General features: G+C 39.0%; 1 protein-coding gene across 1 annotated transcript in view; it reads left to right on the top strand.

Moving 5' to 3' along the window:
* Positions 1-19,859, top strand: part of mccc1 (methylcrotonyl-CoA carboxylase subunit) — a 41,168-nt gene that overhangs the window by 366 nt on the left and 20,943 nt on the right. Inside the window, exons 2-11 of the mRNA XM_057841246.1 lie at positions 6,952-6,995; positions 7,322-7,461; positions 7,555-7,650; positions 8,648-8,769; positions 10,643-10,790; positions 11,897-12,018; positions 12,098-12,209; positions 16,750-16,831; positions 16,941-17,068; positions 17,136-17,319. Coding sequence (XP_057697229.1) covers positions 6,952-6,995; positions 7,322-7,461; positions 7,555-7,650; positions 8,648-8,769; positions 10,643-10,790; positions 11,897-12,018; positions 12,098-12,209; positions 16,750-16,831; positions 16,941-17,068; positions 17,136-17,319 — 1,178 coding nt within the window. The remainder of the gene's footprint in view (positions 1-6,951; positions 6,996-7,321; positions 7,462-7,554; positions 7,651-8,647; positions 8,770-10,642; positions 10,791-11,896; positions 12,019-12,097; positions 12,210-16,749; positions 16,832-16,940; positions 17,069-17,135; positions 17,320-19,859) is intronic.

Genomic DNA, 19,859 nt, shown 5'->3' with positions numbered 1-19,859 from the left:
CAATGTCCACGCTGTCGTGTCACTCTGTCGTTCAGCGCGTTACAAATCATTTGTAGGATCAAGCTATCCAAAAGAAAAAGTCAATACTACACACAAACACAAAAACAACACAGAGATGCTAATACTTATTTGGCGTGGACATTTTTTTTTTTTAAAATTGTACTTTCGTAAATGTTGAGAAAAGACGGTGTTTGTGTTCTGTCTCGGTTAACATCTGAACAAGGTTAAATGAGGAGCAGAATGTCAGCTAACGCATTGTCAAGGCTATACATAAAGTTTGTTCACCCCTGATAATTTTCAAGATTTTCTTTCCATTGGTAATAAGCGATTTCAGTTACAAATATATCCTATAACAGATAAACAGTATTATTTCATAAGTCATAAAACAAACCAAAAGAAGCTAGGTACATGAATGTGGGCACCTTTGTTGTTTTCTTATTTTAATACTTTGTTATTGGAACACATTTTTGTGAAGCTCATTGACCCTTTACCTACATAAACAGGTGAAGCCAATCATGATAAAGGGTAATGAATAGGGATGGGACAATGCACCTCAATTATATGCCAGGGTCGCGACACGATAAGTCACGATACTATATCAAAAATGTAAAAAAATAAAATAAAAAATTATAATAATAATAAAAATAATTAAAACTTTTTATTTATAAAGTATTTATTTTTGCTTCTGTATGCAAATGCAGTAAAGACTACAGTGTAATAAGCCACAAAACGAGGACTGCAACAAACAATTATAATTGATTAATCGGACGATTAAATGACTAATACGATAAATGTCCCTTTTTTTTCAATTACCTTCACAATTTCACTTGAAGTTGTTTTAGGCACGTTGTAAGTAACAATGAAGTCAAAATGAATGACTATTTCCTTCAAAAATAATATTTTTTTTTACAGCTTCCTGACTTAACTGTAGACTAAGGGGCAGTTTACATGGCGACTGTGCGACACCAAGACGCAATGACTGCAGGGATTCCCCTATATTCAACAGATTGTGGCGCACCGCCACACTAAAATGAAAGCCGCCACGCCTGGCAAATGAGATGTATTTTATTTATTTATTTAAATAAAAAATTTTTTTTAAGGCCGCTTCAAACTAGCGGCAGCCGAGTGGGAGGAGTTCAGCGGACACCTATTCATTGTGTATTGTAGCCTAATATTCGTAACTATGCAGGCCCCCCCTTAAGAGACGCAAGGGGAACGAGTAGGAAGAATGGGAGAACGAGTGAGATAGCGAGAGATAGCGGTCGCATGTCGTAGCAGCCCGCTGTTATTTTGTTATTGTTTTTCTTTATTATTGTTACCACAATAAAGTGGGTAAGCAAATACAGACTTCTCTCCTTCTTGCCCATATCCGGGGCATTACAATAATTTGGATCGGACTTTTCGGCGAAAGTGAGCGGTTGACGGCCGTCTTGGACGGAAAGCAAACTTTGACTAACTTGCGCTGAGAGACTGCGGAGAGGCGGGGCTCAAAATAAAGCCTTGCTCTATTTTCAAGCGTTGGTCACAGTAAACGATTTATCAGTTCAAGCAGAGTAAAATGATACATATTCACGGTACAAGAACGTTTCTGGTTCCATCGATTGGTAAGAAAAGGCTGTTTGTACGAGTGACGTGTGGGCGCTCCGGTCAGGGGGGACATTTCACGTGGAGTGGCTATTTTTCGGCACAACACTGGCGCGCCAACTTCAGACAATTACGGCTGACGAAACTTTGATAAATGCGCCCCCCCACCCAAATTTCGCGAGCTCTGGGACACTCGAAAAATGACTCTCATACCTCTCCTTGCTAAGTTAATGGTACCTCGACGTGCCTTTGTGTGGAAATTTAGTTTACGAACAACGGGGAAAAAACTATTCACCTTCTCACCGAATCAAGTAAAACTCTTTACACGGCTATTAGAATTCCCCCAGTGCTCTAAATGGGTCAGTTGACAGAAGGACTGTTATTGTTGTGGTAATGTAGTACTTATGAGGGTCAAATAAAAGGAAAAAGGAGGACTACGACGGTGGTCTGCAACCCGCGGCTCTCGGGCCGCATGCGGCTCTTTAGCGATGCTTCGGAGCTTTTTTTTTTTTTTTTTTTTTTTTAAATGGAAAAAGATGGGGGAGGGAAATATATTTTTTTGTTTTAATAGGATTTCTAGGAGGACAAACATGACACAAACATTCTTTCAATTCATTAATATTGTAATGAAGTTAAACTTGTGGTGGCATAGTACAACAGAGTAGTCACGTGGTGCGTCATTCTCTATAGGATCCACTGCAGGGAAAATAAACATTTAATCATGAAGGCTAATTACGTATTTCTAGCCAACTTAGTCATTTCTATAGTAGGCTAATATAGCTAGTATCGATAATTATAAGGCTTGTACAAGGCTTTTAATTTTTTGTGGCTCCAGACATACTGTATCAGTTTTTTGTTGTTGTTTTTTTTGGGGTCAAATATGGCTCTTTCATCAGTTTGGGTTGCCAACCCTGAGTCACTACGAGATGTAAGTCGTACTATTGCCACGAGAAAAAAAGTCGCATTAGTACATCGGGTAACGTAGCTGTAATCAGCTACGCATTTTACATACATGTACTGTAGCTGAGAGGTACAACATTAGCCTGGCTAATGAAATATTTCAAATATATCTTTGTTATGGTTCTTCTTGGGGGAAAAAATGAAGAAAAAAAAATTCGCTGTGGCACGACATGGTGAGGCTGTCCGACTCCGATGCAGCCCACCACCACAGCTTCAAAAAATCCTAGGGGAAACACTGGACTGTGTTGTGGAGTAGCCTCGCATTCGTATGGTGTTGGCGAAGACAGAAGGCAAAGACGCAAACGTTGGAATCCTGCCTCCAAAGTGGAAGAATTCCTTTGCGGGGGGTTGAAGGGGGCTTGCGCCGCATGCATATCAAAAGCTCCCGCAGCACGGGATCCGCGCCGAAAACGTCAGCACTCGTACACGTCACATTGCGCGTGGGCAGTGGTGCTACTAAGCATTAAAAAAAGCAAATATGGCGGAACGTCGGCTTTAATTGACTGTTTTTTTTTAAATAATATTTTTAATTTAAATATGTTGAATGTTTCCATTTTTTGTGCATTTTGGAACAAAAGAAAAATGCAATTGCTTGGAGTGGGCGGGCATGTTGTCTTCCGGGCTGAGGAGGTTGCTGGGGTCAAAGTGCATCATTTGCTGTCGCCTTGTAAATCTGCCCTGCCCCCTGGGGCCTGACATGAATACTACATCATTTGGATGCGGAATTGCGACATTGGTCGAATGGAGACGTAACCATATAGATGCAAACATGAAATTTTTCGTCTTCTCGGAGAGTCATCATGTAAACAGCCCTTAAAACTTTACTGGTTTTAGTACATGGTGTTGGTAAATGGAATTATACTTGTATAACGCCTTTCCACCTTGAAGCCTTTCACACTACACCCCATCCACCAGCAGCAATGTGGGGTTCAGTATATTGCTCAAGCATACTTAGATGAAACATAACATAAAACTTGTTAAAGGATTTTATTAAAGGTGATGAGTACAAAACATATCAGACAACAAACATATCAGAGAACAAATCAGAAAAAAGTAGTTTTCATTCAAATAAAAAAAAGTGCTGCTGATTGTTTAAATTGCCCACGAGAAAAAAAGTCAATCTAAACAACAAAATCTAATAAGGTGTCAGACTGTAATGAATCAGTTTTTAATATCAAACAGTTGTTCATAAATACAATCCAAATACAATTTCAAGGCACACTCTCTTGTATGACAATTTACAGTTTGAATGGGAGTTTTTGTTAAGAGGAGACTGTCTGTGTGTGTGGTTTCTTTATAAAAAGCAATGAGACAACTTTGATATATAACAGTAACTCATGTGCTAATATGCTTCTCAAAAACTAATAATCGCTAACCAGCTTAGTGCTCCTTGCTAAATGGTGACATCACATCAACAAAGAATACAAACAATAGAATTGGTTTCATTTACAGACACACTGGATCTAACAACACGCACGACTCAAGACAGTCTAACTCTCGCGTAAATATTATTGCTTCAGCAGCTAAAACCTGAGTGTAGCATTGGACTCTCTCTCTCTCTAATCACTGGTGTTGGCGCAGCCTCACATTGCACACAAACAAGGACCCAAACGGGACTGCGCATAGCTGCCAGCAAAAATCAATGATCAAATTCATTGGCAACTAATTCATGAATCTACTCTAATCGATTAGTTGTTGCAGCCTTACACAAAACGCAATTGTGATCGACAGTTATCTCACATTTAGTAGATTTCAGGCTGTGAAAGAATGTTATCTATAGCTAATGATTAACCTTCCAAAAAAATTTATTTACCTGCCGTTACTTGGTTATCCTTGTGAAGTGGGTGGAAGCCGGGTCTTCTTATACTTTAATATTGCATATTTTACGTACATCCTAAAATTCTGTAATAATATGGCTCCAGGCATGAAAATGGGTCAGGGGTTAAAAAGGTGAGAAGGGTGTGGAGGAAATATATTCCAGTACACTTTATTGTACACCCCAACAAAATATTGAGCTCTGTCGACCCACACTGTGTTTCAGCAGGGCCATGCAGAGACCGGTGGAGGGGTGGGTGCTCGTAGATCAAAAGGGGCACATGAACAAGTATTTAATACACCTTAAAACAACATAACTTCAATTTTAACCAGCTTTAGATAATAATTGGCTGCGACTGTGACATACTTTAATTGGGAGGGGGCAACAGTGAATAGAAATCAAAACTGTCATCAACACTTTCTGGCTGTGACTCAGTCAGTCTGCCTCTTTTCTTCCTTCAACCTCTGCATCAAAACTTCCTTCCTCAACTAGTTCATCTGAGAACAAACCACATCAGATGGTCACTGAGCCACCAACAGCACAGTTTTCTTAAAACTATTATTTCATTATTATCCATACTTAACAACTCTAGCACCTAATGATTAATAAAGCAATGACATAAAAATCTTATAGAAAAATAACATTGTAATTGTGTTTATAATTGGATTTAATACCCGACTATCCTTGCAAACTTGTTCTTACCAGGTCTGCTATTCACCCAGCTGATGAGGTATCCACTGCCTTTAGCAGCCTCATCTAACTGCTTTTTTTTATCCCTCAATCTCCCTTCCCTACGACGCATGTCTATGTAATGAAATATAAATATTTAAAAAAACAAACAGACTCCCCGGTGGCTTTTAGTTTTAAAGCTTTCTTAATTTCTTTCTCACTCAATAACGATGGAGTTAGATTTGTGTTTTTATTATTCAATCAAAAAACAAAGTTACTTCTATCAAAAACAAAGTTGCTTCAATCAAAATACAGTATATACTTTTAATCCCAAAAAGTAGCTTCAATAAAAAAAAAAGTTTTTGATTGCAATAATAAATTTGAGACAAAAAGAGCATTTGAAAACTATTTTTCTTGATTTAAACAAATTTTTCCATTTAAGTAATGTTTTGCGTTTGGGCCACATTTTGGCTAGGACATTTGTGTCTATATTATTCTATCAAATAAGTTGCTTCAAACAAAAAAATATATATAAAAAGAAAAACTTTGCACATGTGCCAATCACCGTTTACCAAAGCCTGAGAGGGTTTGAGTAGACTCACTATGACGCTTTTAATAAAGCCAAGCATTTTCTAACTACTTTATTCTTGTTTAAAAATAATTCGGTGGGGCAGTAACATGTTTAAAACTTATCATAATTCTTACATTTTGAAGTGCTTGAAAACCATTTATAAATGATACTTTGGTGAAAAAAGTGAAAAAACATGTCTTATATACAGTATATGTATCTTTTTTCCAATGTAAAATCTGAATAAATGCATTGAACACGCACAAAAAAATGGGGGGGGGGGGGGGGGGTTGGGGCGCTACTTCGCGGTTTTCACTTATTGCGGCGGGTTCTGGTCCCCATTAACCGCGAAAAACGAGGGATCCCTGTATTTCTGAAAAGCTTTAAGAAGCAGGACTCATTCCCACCACTCGTCGGGCCGCTGTTGTGCCGACACCGGCCGTCAGCTCAAATCCAAGCCGAAAATAATGCGTCTCCGGCGGACGACGGGAGCGATGTGAGGCGCCCCCTCCATCCGAGAGAATGCCGCTTAATTTGACTCAACAGTGTGTTTCTTCGATTATAATACCGTTAAATACACAAGCTTGACGCCAATTTAACGGGAGCTATTTTTTTTCATGGGAGATTTGGCTAGCTCTGGCAGTGTTCAACGCAAGCTGCAACGAATGGCAGTAACTTTTTTATATCGCAAAACGTGAAAACGATTGAAACCATTACTCACCAAATTCAATCTGCTGGCAAATACAGGCAAGTGTGTATGCTGCGCTCTGGTCTGCCCCTATGTGGATAAGGCCTGCTTTTTGTTTTCGCAGCTTTGCAATGCAACCGAAGGCTCTCCGAGCACTCCATGTACACGCGTAAGGAGTGCGCGCGTTTGGAATAATGGAACGCAGCTTGGGCCGATGATTGGTTCTCGTCAGCGAAGCATCTAGAAGGATTTGCTGACTGTGTTCTTAAGTGCTCAGTTTACGTACTAAGTTAATCACATGATGATAATAATAATAATTAAATAAACCCCCCCCAAAAAAAGAATTTCTCCTCGGATCTACGCAATTCACGTGGGTCGCCCTTTTTGACTTCAAAACGGCGAATTTCGCCGAAAGGTGAGAGATTTTCATGCCTGATGGCTTGTCTGCTATGTGATATATTTAACTGATATTTCTGATCCATACCACCAATTATCAATTAAGATTGAAAATTTCAAGGGTGCCCAAACCTTTTCACACTATTACAATTCATTCGGTATTGTTTGTATAACAACAAGGTATGAATGGTCTTCCATCTAATTTTATGCTCCATCATTCTCACTGGCTGTCATCTGAAGTGTGACGGTAACAAAAGTATCTATTTTCAGAAAACTATTATGGACCAAAAGAGGAGTGAGACTTGTTTCTGGAGGTAAGAGACGGTCACTTGCTGTTAGTAAACAAGACATTTAGGATTATGAATTATTTGCTCTTGTTTGTAAACTCGGTGGACTGTTGTTAACTTGAAAAACATCTACAGGTATGCAAATAACAGTTCCATTTCCACACGTTTGCAATGATCCAACAATTAGAAAAAAAAAAGTACATGGAATATGGCTGTAAAATCAAATATAGAACACATGAAGTGCCGAGAATACTTTCAAGATGTTTCATTGTACACAACCTTAGAGTAGTTCCAGATTTCATTTTAATCTGGTCAAACATCGTATGAAAAAGTTTGTCTCATGTTGTCGATAGGGGTGGCAAAGATAGAGAAGGTGCTGATAGCCAATCGAGGGGAGATTGCATGTCGAGTGATGCGTACAGCAAAGAAGATGGGTGTCCGCTCTGTAGCTGTATACAGTGATGCCGATAGACACTCTATGCATGTTGCCATGGTGAGAAAGTTCCATTTTGAAATTTTACACATTCCCACACACACGTACAGTCATTATTCAAAATTCTTTTCTCTATTCTGGCTGAATTTCCAGGCAGACGAAGCCTATCACATTGGACCTCCTCCCTCCCAGCAAAGTTACCTCAACATGGAGAAGGTTTTAGAGGTGGCTAAGAAGTCTGGTTCACATGTAAGTTAGTACTAGTATACTCAACGGACATTTAATGCAAGAATTTTATAATCTATTTGGAATATTAACTTGAAATAAAAAATAATTACTAATAATTACTATTTACCATATTTATTTTAGTTGTGTGATAATATATCGAAAAGGTGATCCATCACGATACTTAGTAGCTCAAACAGTGTCACTGTTGCTACTAAAATCTTTCATTAGAATAGTGCTGCCGTTAGCTTACTGGCTGCCATTGATGGCGCTAGACATCCAATTCATTTTGACAGGATTGGACATCTAGCACTGTCAATGGCACTGAAACTAGACCATTCAAGGCAATTCTTCCTGGTTTTGTGGGCAATTACAGGTCAATTCCTCTTTATTTCACTCCCTATTCATTTGGGGACATTCTCGAGTCATCTCCTGTTAATTAACCCAAAACAAGATAATAATCCAAAACACAGAAGTAAATCAACTTGAGAATGGTTTCAGAAGAACAAAACAAACGTTCTGGAGTGGCCAAGTCAAAGTCCAGACTTGAACCCCATTGAGATGCTGTGGCATGACCTAAAGACAGCAATTCATGCCAGACATTACAGGAATCTGACTGAACTACAGCAGTTTTGTAGAGAAAAATGGGCCAAGATTAGTCCTGATCGATGTGCCAGACTGATCTGCAGCTACAGGAAGCGTCTGGTTGAAGTTATTACTGCCAAAAATAATAAATGTGATGGTTCACTAACTTAATTTTCCCCCTTCTGTCATTGTTTACATACTATATTCATTAATAATGAAAACCTATAAATGTTTGGGTGGTTTTAGTTAAAGCAGACCGTTTTTCCGTCTGTTTGATTTTGACAAAGATCAGATCACATTTGATGGTGATTTTATGAAGAAATGTGAGAAATTCCAAAAGGTTCCGATACTTTTTCACACCACTGTAGGGACATTTCTTTGTGTTTAAATGGTTCATCTGCCTAATGTTGAACATTGTTTGTTTCACGGTGTTCAGGCAGTCCACCCTGGATATGGCTTTCTTTCCGAAAACACAGAATTTGCAGAAGCTTGTAAACAGAACGGCATCATCTTCATTGGGCCGCCATCCTCGGCCATCCGAGACATGGGCATTAAGAGGTACTGTTGTGAGGCACTTTTTTATTTGATTCTTTTACCTAATCTATTTTCCATTCTCCTGTTTTCATTTTAATCCATCTAAACAAATCGGGGCACCTACTGTATATAGCTGACTCAGCGGGCTTTTTGCCTTTTTTCAAATTTGTATGCATTTGTCAATTCTCTGTAACCTGTGACATTTTGTTGCTCATTACTTGAGATACAGTGGGGAGAACAAGTATTTGATACACTGCCAATGGGGAACAATAAAAGCATTTTAGACAGGGATCAGCCCACTGATAATTAGGGGTGGGAACCTCTGAGTACCTCACGATACAATACGATTCGCTCCTCTCAGTCTAATTGAATTGGGCATTGCGCGCCGTCAATGGCAACCATAGAGTTAACACAGGATTTATGCGTGTCATTAGAAAGCATTAAAAGTCATTAAATGGATTTTGTAAAAATTCAGGCCTTAAAAAGGATTAAAGTCTAGAGGTGCACGATATCCATTTTTGAAACCGATACCGATAACTTCCTGCTCCTCAAGGCCGATACCGATACGATAACCGATAATATATATAGAAGTTTTAAATCTATATTCACCTGAGTTTTTGAACACCTGTAGTTCAAAAATACTATTGGTGGATTTAGCATGAATTTGACCTTGACCTAATCAGAATTTTCATGATGACATGAACATTATTATAATGAACAAAACAAAGACAAGAAGACAGTCAATATCATTGACGATGTGTTCCACTGAAAAATGAGCACTGATCTTATACATAAACCCCAAAGGTATTGTGCTTTGTCAGGATATGAAACATTGGGTGCAACATGAGCGGAGACTTGCGGTCTTAGTCCATGAAACAACTTTCTTAAACTGGCAATTATAGGATAGCAAGCAAGCAAGCAAGTCAATAACCAAAAGGCCTCTCAAGAAATTGTAAACATAACACTGTAAAGTGCAAACATTTGCAAATTGCCGTAGTAAGGTTTATCACTCAGTGATGGAAAAATACGGATTTATTGGGATGACGTCATAATTCCTATTATCGGACCGATAATTATCGTGCACCTCTAGATTAAACCAAATATTTGAGGCATTAAAAATTATGTAAACTTGAGGGTTAGAGTTATCCGATATTATCGATATATCGATAAAATCATTTAAAACGATATCGGATAATATTGACATCATTTTTTCATTATCGGTTTTGGGCCAATATGCATGTTTCCTTCAAAGTGAATGTGGAAGCCTTCTTTGTTCAAGGGCTGGTCACAGCTTTGCCAAAAATTTATCCTTATTGACCATTAGATATCTCCAAACTAAAATGTTTGGGATTTGTTATGTGAGCATACCATTTGCACCGAAAGCATTGTGTGAGCTATATGTAATATGGCAGTGCCTAATTGGCACTTTGCACTTGCACTTCATCCAAAAAACTGATGTTTGCACTATTTTGATTTCAACAATATATATATAGTGGTGCAAATTGGTCACTTTCTCCATAGCTTTAGTTAAAGTTGTTCCCTTATTTTTCACAAAACGTTTATTGGAAAACCTGAAAGTTGTTACATTTATCATTATTTAAGTATCCAGTGAGGCATCACTATACAACTACTCATAATATGTTAAGTCCACGACCGCATGTGTCAGTATCGGTTTGATACCGATATTGGATTTTTGGAGTTGGATGATACTGTGTCTGTTATTGTTCAAAAGTCTTTATCGGACAACTCTCCTTTACGATTTGTGTGTGTAAAACCGTCTGGAGTTGGCCATTGGCATATCGATGACATTTGGGATACAACATATCAGAATATATCACCATTTCAATATTTTATCAAACTCTTAAGTGATAATTGTCCTTTTTTTGTTTTTTAATAGCACATCCAAACACATTATGTCGGCTGCAGGAGTGCCAATAATTGGAGGATACCATGGCGATGATCAGTCCAACGAGAGACTGCAAGCAGAGGCTGAAAAAATTGGCTACCCTGTGATGATCAAGGCGGTCCGTGGAGGGGGTGGCAAGGTGAGATGACAAGTTAAAGGAGGGCACAGGTGATAGAGAAGTCAGACGCTGGAGTAAAGTTTAATTGGTCATCTTTCGCTTGACAAGAGCACTGATACTCTTTTGTAAAACTAAAAACAACAAAAAATTTTGTCATTGATTTGAAATAAAGTCACAAATAAAGCAAAGTATCCACCACGTGTCAGTTTGAATAGCAACTGGTAGTACAGCTTGCAAGCAATGAGATAATGTAACATGTAACCACATTTGACCACAAATGCAAAAGAAACGAAATATACATGTCTCCAATATACTATACAACGCTCATGAATATAAAACAAAGGAAGAATATAACTTAAAAGCGATGCTTGTAAAAGGCAAAAACAATGTGGTGAGATGGCAAGAACTGCTATGGTACATTGGCTTCAGATGTTAGCTCGTCCATTTAGCTCTCTATTCGCAATGAGCTCGCAACCAATGATAACGTCATCAGAAAGTGCTGGGATTATCAAACATTACACTGAAGCGCCAGCAGGGGGCGAAAAAAACACCAGAAACTCGGGCAGGCACTGCCATATGCATGTTGGCCCAAAACTGATAATGAAAAACCAATTTCGATATTATCCGATATCATTCATTCATTCATTCATTTTCCATACCGCTTTTCCTCACGATATCATTTAAAACGCTTTTATCGGCCGATATCGAACAACATGACCCAAAATCAACAGGAACTGATCAGTAAATGCCCCAAAAGGAAAAACAAATGACCGAAAATAAACAGAAAGTGACCTGAAATGCACGAAAATTAAACACACTGGTTGCCATTGACCGCTACTCGATTTGAAGTGTGAGGGATGACAGCTGCCAACCTCCCAGTTCAAATGGACGAGTGATGAACAGCTTGTTTTTCCTGTTAATTACTTGTTGATTGATTTCCTGACCCATATATATTATTGTTTCGTATCGGAGGCTCCCAGAGGTTCCCACACCTTTGGAGCACTGGCTGGGAACTGAACTCACACTTGCTCAAAAGCAGTAGATTTCTACTACACTACCAAAGCTGTAAAATGAGCTATTCCAATTGAAAATAATTATAATAAATACTTGCTTATGTTGTTGTTTAGGGTATGCGCATTGCACGGTCCAACTCAGACTTCTTGGAGCAGCTGGAGTCTGCAAGACGAGAAGCCATCAAATCATTCAACGATGATGTTATGCTGATTGAGAAGTTTGTGGAGGATCCCAGGTAACAAACAAATGTAGTAAAGTGTTGTGTGTATGAACTTAACAGACATTTGAGTTTTAATCATTGCGAATATGTGCAGACATGTTGAGGTTCAGGTGTTTGGCGATATGCACGGGAATGCTGTCTACCTGTTTGAGAGGGACTGCAGCGTGCAGAGGAGACATCAGAAGATTATTGAGGAAGCACCTGGAGTGAGTCCCATGCTCATCATTCACATGACCAAGTCAAAATACATTAAGACAATATTTACAGGTCAGCATTTACAGCAGTGCCTTTCAATTATTTTCTGTTACGTCCCCCCAGGAAGACGAAAACGTTTCTCTCTCTGCCGCCACTGTAAATAGTACAATTTTTCTATAAAATTATTATTATAAGTACACCTCTGCTGTGAATTGGAATTAGTTTATCACTGGTAGACATCCAATCCAGTTGAAGTGGGTGGGTGGCACCATCCCTCCCACTTAAATGGATTGAACGTCTATGGCCGTCAGTGGCAGCCAATGCCAGGCAACGAGGTAATTTTGGACATTTCAGGTCATTACCTGTTGATTTTCAGTCACTTTCTGGTAATTTCTTGGTAATTTTGGGGCATTTTATGTTTTGTAACACAAAATCAAGAGGAAGTGTCTCAAATGAATAGGCAATGACTCCAACTCAGAGGTGGGTAGAGTAGCCAAAAATTTTACTTTTTTTTTTTTTTTTTTAACAGTAGTGTTACTTCAAAATAATATTACTCAAGTAAAAGTAGTCATCCAAAAAATGGACTCAAGTACAAGTAAAAGAGCATTTGGTGAAAAGAATACTTAAGTAATGAGTATAAGTGTGAGTAACGGCTGTTTTTTTTTTAAAACAATGGTATTTCTTTCCTCAGCACAAAGTTCTCTATGTGAACTGTTATTTTTGTACTGTACTCTGACCTATTACATAACCACATTAAGCCAAAGAAATAAAAATAACTCATTGAATTCTGGTGAGTGAAATAAAATACAGAAATGAAGCATCATTTGTCCAAAGAGCATGAGAGCCCTCTAGTGGAGAAAACATTTACTATTATGAAATTAAGAGGATCATATCTCCGGTTTCCATGGTCAATCGGTGCCAAATAAAACTGCCAAATAAAAAGGTTAAAATCTGCGCTTTCGAGTCATGTTGAGGACAACGCTCTGTGTCAAATACTTCATTTGTTACAGTGCTTTCAAGATGCCACATGATTGAACAGGCTGGTTTAATCATAGAACGGCAAGTTTGAGTGTGATTGGTATAATGGAGTCATTTGATTATTGTTGCGACGTCTCATTGGTGAAACTGGTAGAGGCACTTTTGGCATCTCTGGCCAAAAATCTAATATGTAGAATAAAGTGGGAAAAATGTAGTGTGAACTAGGGGTAGCGCAAAGTAGCGGAGTAAGAGTAGCTTTTGTTCTTCAGAAAGCTACTCAAGTAAAAGTAAAAAGTAGTGCTTAGTAAAACTACTCTTAGAAGGACTTTTTTCTCAAAATGTTACTCAGGTAAATGCAACGGAGTAAATGTAACATGTTACTACCCACCTCTGCTCAAACTCAACAGGAAGTGACCTATAAATGGCCTGAAAATCGGAAAGAGTGACTCTTGCCCCTTTCCCACTGAAACTAGTGGGTTAATGCGCGTTTTTTCCAAGTCGATGCAACCCACTAGCAATTGGCATTTGGCACCTTTCCCATTGACAAAAAAAAAGCAGTGTCTTTTTTTTTTTTTCACCCGTCTAACCCCCCCACCCCTCCTCAGCCGTGCTTAAGGTTACGTGACGTCACCATGCTAAAATGCGCGTCGACAAGTGCGACCGAATTCATTCCGTTCAAGGAAGTAAACAATGCAGAGCAACATGGAAGCCTCCTTTCCGTTTGTGTTCTCTGTTTTCATGTTTTTTGCTGCCCTCAAAATGATTGAAATGCAGCAAAGGATCAACACTCTGCTTGTGCTGAGGCAACGTAGGCGACGTGAATTCTTCTTCTACTAGCTTTGTTACGGGCATCGACGTAACTACGGTTGTGGGGCGTGTTAAATGGGAGGCGACTGGCACGTTGTTATGATGCATCACGTAAGAGCCTCCGTCACCACGAAGATTAGGGTGTTGACTGTTGACCCGGGGTTTTGCTTTCACACTGCATGACGATCAGAGCCGAGGAGATTTTAACGCGGGTCGCTTGGCGGGTTGATTGACACGGGTCGCTGCACCTTTCCCCCTGCCACCAAAAGCCGATTGTCAGTGGATTGACATGGGTTTTTTGGCCAGTGGGAAAGGGGTATGTGAATGAACGAACGTTCATTTGCCCCTCCCAGTCTAAATGGATTTGGCGTCAAGCACCATCAATGGCAGCCATAGAGTTAACTGAGACACTATTATGGTGGAAGATTTTGGTAGTAACTTGTTGGTTCATTTAAAAAATTTTATTTTTTAACATACGGTGTACACACTTTTTTAAAACAATATCTCAATTCTTGGCAGGAGCATATCGATAACCTTTTGGGATACGAAGTATCATGATATACCAGCATTTTGACATTTTGTCACCCCCCTTAGGTATCAGCTCCTTTGCTATGGTGTGGGGTTATTTTGCACTGAGCAACTAGGTGTGCCACCTTGTATGATGCTAACAGTGCTGGCTAGTTTACTAATGTAACACTGACAAAGCGGGACGATTGTTGGCAATATTCGGCAAGTTTTCGCTGATTAAAAAAAAATCAAGCGATTTATTAATGTGACTGGGGTCTAATGTCTTTAAGTGACGTCTTAATTGATTTGGTTTCCTGCTGTCCGCTACAAACATTTTTAGACACCGTAAAAGGACCGTAAAAAGGTCTTTACTCGTCTCCAACTATATTAAAAGTCAAAGCGAAAAGCCAAACGCTACTTACGCTTCATCATATTTTCTCGTCGGTGGCGTCATTAAGCTTATTTTAGGGGGGCTGAAGCCCCCCTAAATAATTTGGTGTAGTTTTATTTAAAATAAATAAATGCTGACATATTCACTATGAAGTTTCCAGAATATTAGTTTATATCAATAATCATATAACCTATCATTATTAACTTAATATGATCATAAATCCGTCAGTTTCCGCTCACTTCATAGAGTAAGGTAGAGAGCCTCTTTAGTGCGTAATTATCTAATCCATTCCACTTGTTCATATAGTGAATGCGCTCATCACTGAAAATCCTCTCCGTATTTTCGCTGTGACCTTGCTCAAAGTCATTTCCGGGCTGGCGTTAGAGTATAACAGCGTTTTTGTTTTTTTTCCCAGTAGTGATTAATCTAATTAATTAATTTTCCTATATTTGCAATGCCGTTATCGTTACTGAGGATGTGAAGAGACACGTTTCTACAATTTGATTGAATGAAAGGGGACTTGTCTGATTTTGACAACTGTCTGGATAGAGCGGAGTGTAATAGATAAATGAAGGATGGACATAAGAAGGTTTTCCAAGAAAGTTAGCATTTATCAATGCTGGTAATAATAGTTAACTCCAGCCCCCAACTAACAGGAGAAAGTATCATGCAATTAATAAACCAACTGCTCCGTGTTCGACAAATAAAAACCTGGCTTGCACACTACAGGCAATCTCTGCAGGTCTTACCTTTGTTGTTTTGCGGTCAAAAGTTACATTCCAGCTCTAAAATAACGCTGCTACTTAGCTGCTGCTGGCTAGTTAGTCTGAAATGCATTGTGAGGGTCCTGTTTGTTTATAGAGTTAAGTGTGCAATCTTTTTACCACTATCTTTGGGGTGACGGCCGTCTGGAGTATCAGCTGTTTTTCTCACTTTAGGTATGGGCGAGTACAGGAGCTGAGCTCATTCACATATCGTTATCATCAGTGAATCGTACAGTATAATCCACTAATAATAATCACTTCACCACCTTTATTGACCTGTAGGAGTCAGAGTAGAGCGATAGACCAATTTACCACCTTTAAAAATGCTATGACGACGGCATACTTTGATGCTTCCATCTCTTGTTTGGTTCAAATATACTGTGCACACTCTGAAAATGAGAGCGCTACTGCCACCCACTGAGTGTATGTGTAATTACACTTGATTCTAGTATGGCAAAAAAGTATGTTCCTCAAGGTCAAAATTTACCTTTCGTTTGTGCTATAAAAAAGTATCATTTGTTCTGCTACGGTTGGATAGATATTACACATTTTATTTTTTTCTAATGATGGCCACCACAAACAAGGTTTTGGTAACTGATGGCATTACCACCACAAACAAGGTTTTGGTAAATTTGTGCTTATTTCAATCAATTGTATAGTGTGCTGGGTGAACTCTGGATGACCTAAAAAAATATGTAATAACTGAAAAATAGCAGCACAAACGAAACCTTTTACACCTCAAACTAACACAAATGTAGCACAAACGAAAAGCACCATTGCTGTTTGGTTCCTCTGTAGATGGAGGGGCCGTGTGACGTCATCACTATGTTGCACCCGTTGCAGCACAAAAGAAAAACTTTTACTGCACAAACAAAGCACCAATGATTGACACCATTTTTAGCAGGTTCAGATACAAAAAAGGGGACTGGTTGACCTCAGTATGACCTATGAAAAAAAAATGTAAATATCTCAAAACGATAACAGCACAAACAAAACTTTTTACAGCACAAACTGGTACAAACGGTTGACATATTTTTTTAAATATAAATTTCCATCTTTGAACATTAAACTCATAAAATGTTTACTTGTGTTTGTTTTATAAAGCCTGGCATCAGCGCTGAGGTTCGAAGGAAACTTGGAGAAGCAGCTGTGAGAGCAGCAAAGGCTGTCAACTATGTAGGAGCAGGTCAGATGTGTCCTACGCTCCCAAACAAAACCACATTTGTTCAAACTGCCCTTTTAAATAACATTCATGCCATGTTAAATAACATTCATGCCATGTGTTTACCATGTAGGTACAGTTGAGTTCATCATGGATTCCCAGCATAACTTCTACTTCATGGAGATGAACACTAGGCTCCAGGTGGAGCATCCCGTCTCTGAGATGATCACTGACACAGACCTGGTGGAATGGCAGCTCAGGGTGAGTATAGCGTGTGCCGTTAACCTCGTGACTCATCCACATGCTCTAAGCTTTTCTTCTCCTCCAGGTGGCAGCAGGGGAGCGCCTACCTCTCCTTCAAGATGACATTATGCTAAGAGGTCATTCCTTTGAGGCCCGAATTTATGCAGAAGATCCAAACAATGACTTCCTCCCAGGGGCGGGGCCGCTTCTACATCTCTCCACCCCTCCCCCTGACCAGCACACCCGGATAGAGACCGGTGTCAGAGAAGGTGATTTAAAAATTTTATTTGATTTTTTTTTTTTTAAACTATCCTCTTCAGCTGCTTGGACATGCAAAATGGTAAACATGGGTGACTTTAGAGCCTGGAATAGTTTTAATTTGCCTAAGGGGAGTTTGGAAAACGCCCTTTGTGGTTGTTTATATTGTGTTGTTTTTCCAGAAAATGCAGCTGGACAAAAGACTGTTTAAGGGGACGAAGACAAAGAAAGGACAAAGGGAATAGTGATACAAAAACATAATTGAATGTTAAATGTGCACTGATATATGGGTTGGCTGATTTCATTAATTTTCAGGGCTTGGTGATCAGTCGATCACAAAAAATATAACCGATAAGTTATGCTGATAACATCTAGGAGTGGGAACCCTTGGGTACCTCGAGATAAGATACAAGGCTCAAGATAGCGCTTACGCTCACGATATGGCGATGCAACAACTATCGATACATGTGTCAGGAAATCATTCTAGGATATTCTACAAAAGGACTAATAAACAGAAAAACAAGCTCTTTTTATCCCTCTGCTGTGAATAGGAATGAGTATCACTAATAGATGTTTAATCTGTTTGAAGTGTGGGTTCATCCCTCCCACTTCAAACAGATTGGACGTCTATGCCGGTCAGGCATTGACATTCATTCATTCGCTGCCACCCTCCAGTGCAAATGGTTTAGACATCTATGGCCATCAGTGACAGCAAATGTCTGGCAGTGAGTTAATTTTGGGGTATTTCAAGTGAATCATTGTTGATTTTTGGTCATTTCCTGTTGATTTAGGGGCATTTATGGGTCACTTCCTGTTGATTTTGGGTTAATGAACAGGAAGTGACTCGAGAATGTCCCCAAATGAATAGGAAGGATCTGTAAATGTCTAAAATCAACAGGAAGTGACTGGTAAAGACTGGCTATGAATGCTCAAGCTCAGTGCCACTGACCTAGGACGTCTAGCGCTGTCAATGGCAGCCAGTGAGATAACGTGGACGCTATTCTAATGGAAGATTTTGGTGGCACCCGGTTCGTTCCATTTATTTATTTTAAACAGTGACACTTTTTGTTAAACAATATTTTGATTCTTGGCGGGGGCATATCGATAACTTTTTGGGCTACAAATTATTGCAATATATTCACCTCTTCGATATATTGTTACTCCCCTAATCACGTCTAGAGTCAGTTGGCAAAGCCTTTCACAAAAAGGTCAAAGCACAATTCATACACACTGTGGCGTGGGAAGTGGGGTGCTCAGGGTGCTGCAGCACCCCCTGCTGTTGGGGAAAGAAAAGTGTTTTGGCAGATTTTTTTTTTTTTTTTTTTTTTAAGTAACACGTTGAAACAATAGAGAATTTGACTTTGGGGATTAAATACATACATATATATATATATTGAAAAGGTATTTTGTTGTTAATAATACGGTCACCACCTGACACCTTGCTTGGTGCTATTGGAAAATTAACTTGACAGAGGAGGCGTGAACATGGCACAAAAACGATAAAGCCATTTTTTTCATTTCATTTCTTTTTAAACAGCGAAATTTTCTAAAATTCGCGGCTAAAAATGAATTTGATTATGATGATAGTTCTATCTGCCTTTGTTGTCTTCAAATATTTAAGACATTAGAGGCGTGCAAAATTTCCGATTCATAGATTATTCGCGATTCGGCCGTGGAAGATTCGGGGAACGATTCACAAACATCCAAATTCCGATTATTTAATTATACCAGATAAAGCTGAACTAAAACACATTCAGCGCGGTCTTCGGGACGAAATGAGGAACGGACCGAGAGGAAATATCATGTTCAACTCATGCCGCTAGATAAAAAAAACAATAATACCTGACTTCGGCCGTCAGCCGCTACAAACAATGCCCAGTTGCTAATTGCTACAAACATATGGCGACATAATGCAACGGTAGATATCACATATATATGTATGTATATGTATATATATATATATATATATATATATACAGTGCCTTGCAAAAGTATTCGGCCCCCAACCTTTCGCCACATTTCAGGCTTCAAACATAAAGATATAAAATTTTAATTTTTTGTCAAGAATCAACAACAAGTGGGACACAATCGTGAAGTGGAACAAAATTTATTGGATAATTTAAACTTTTTTAATAAAAAAAAAACTGAAAAGTGGGGCGTGCAATATTATTCGGCCCCCTTGCGTTAATACTTTGTAGCGCCACCTTTTGCTCCAATTACAGCTGCAAGTCGCTTGGGGTATGTTTCTATCAGTTTTGCACATCGAGAGACTGACATTCTTTCCCATTCTTCCTTGCAAAACAGCTCGAGCTCAGTGAGGTTGGATGGAGAGTGTTTGTGAACAGTAGTCTTCAGCTCTTTCCACAGATTCTCGATTGGATTCAGGTCTGGACTTTGACTTGGCCATTCTAACACCTGGATACGTTTATTTTTGAACCATTCCATTGTAGATTTGGCATTATGTTTTGGATCATTGTCCTGTTGGAAGATAAATCTCCGTCCCAGTCTCAGGTCTTGTGCAGATACCAACAGGTTTTCTTCCAGAATGTTC

This window comes from Corythoichthys intestinalis, chromosome 7 (assembly GCF_030265065.1).
Source record: "Corythoichthys intestinalis isolate RoL2023-P3 chromosome 7, ASM3026506v1, whole genome shotgun sequence".
In the NCBI taxonomy this organism is placed as follows: Eukaryota; Metazoa; Chordata; class Actinopteri; order Syngnathiformes; family Syngnathidae; genus Corythoichthys; species Corythoichthys intestinalis.
Note: the sequence above shows the minus strand (reverse complement) of the source record. Positions and strands in the feature narration are given on the sequence as shown.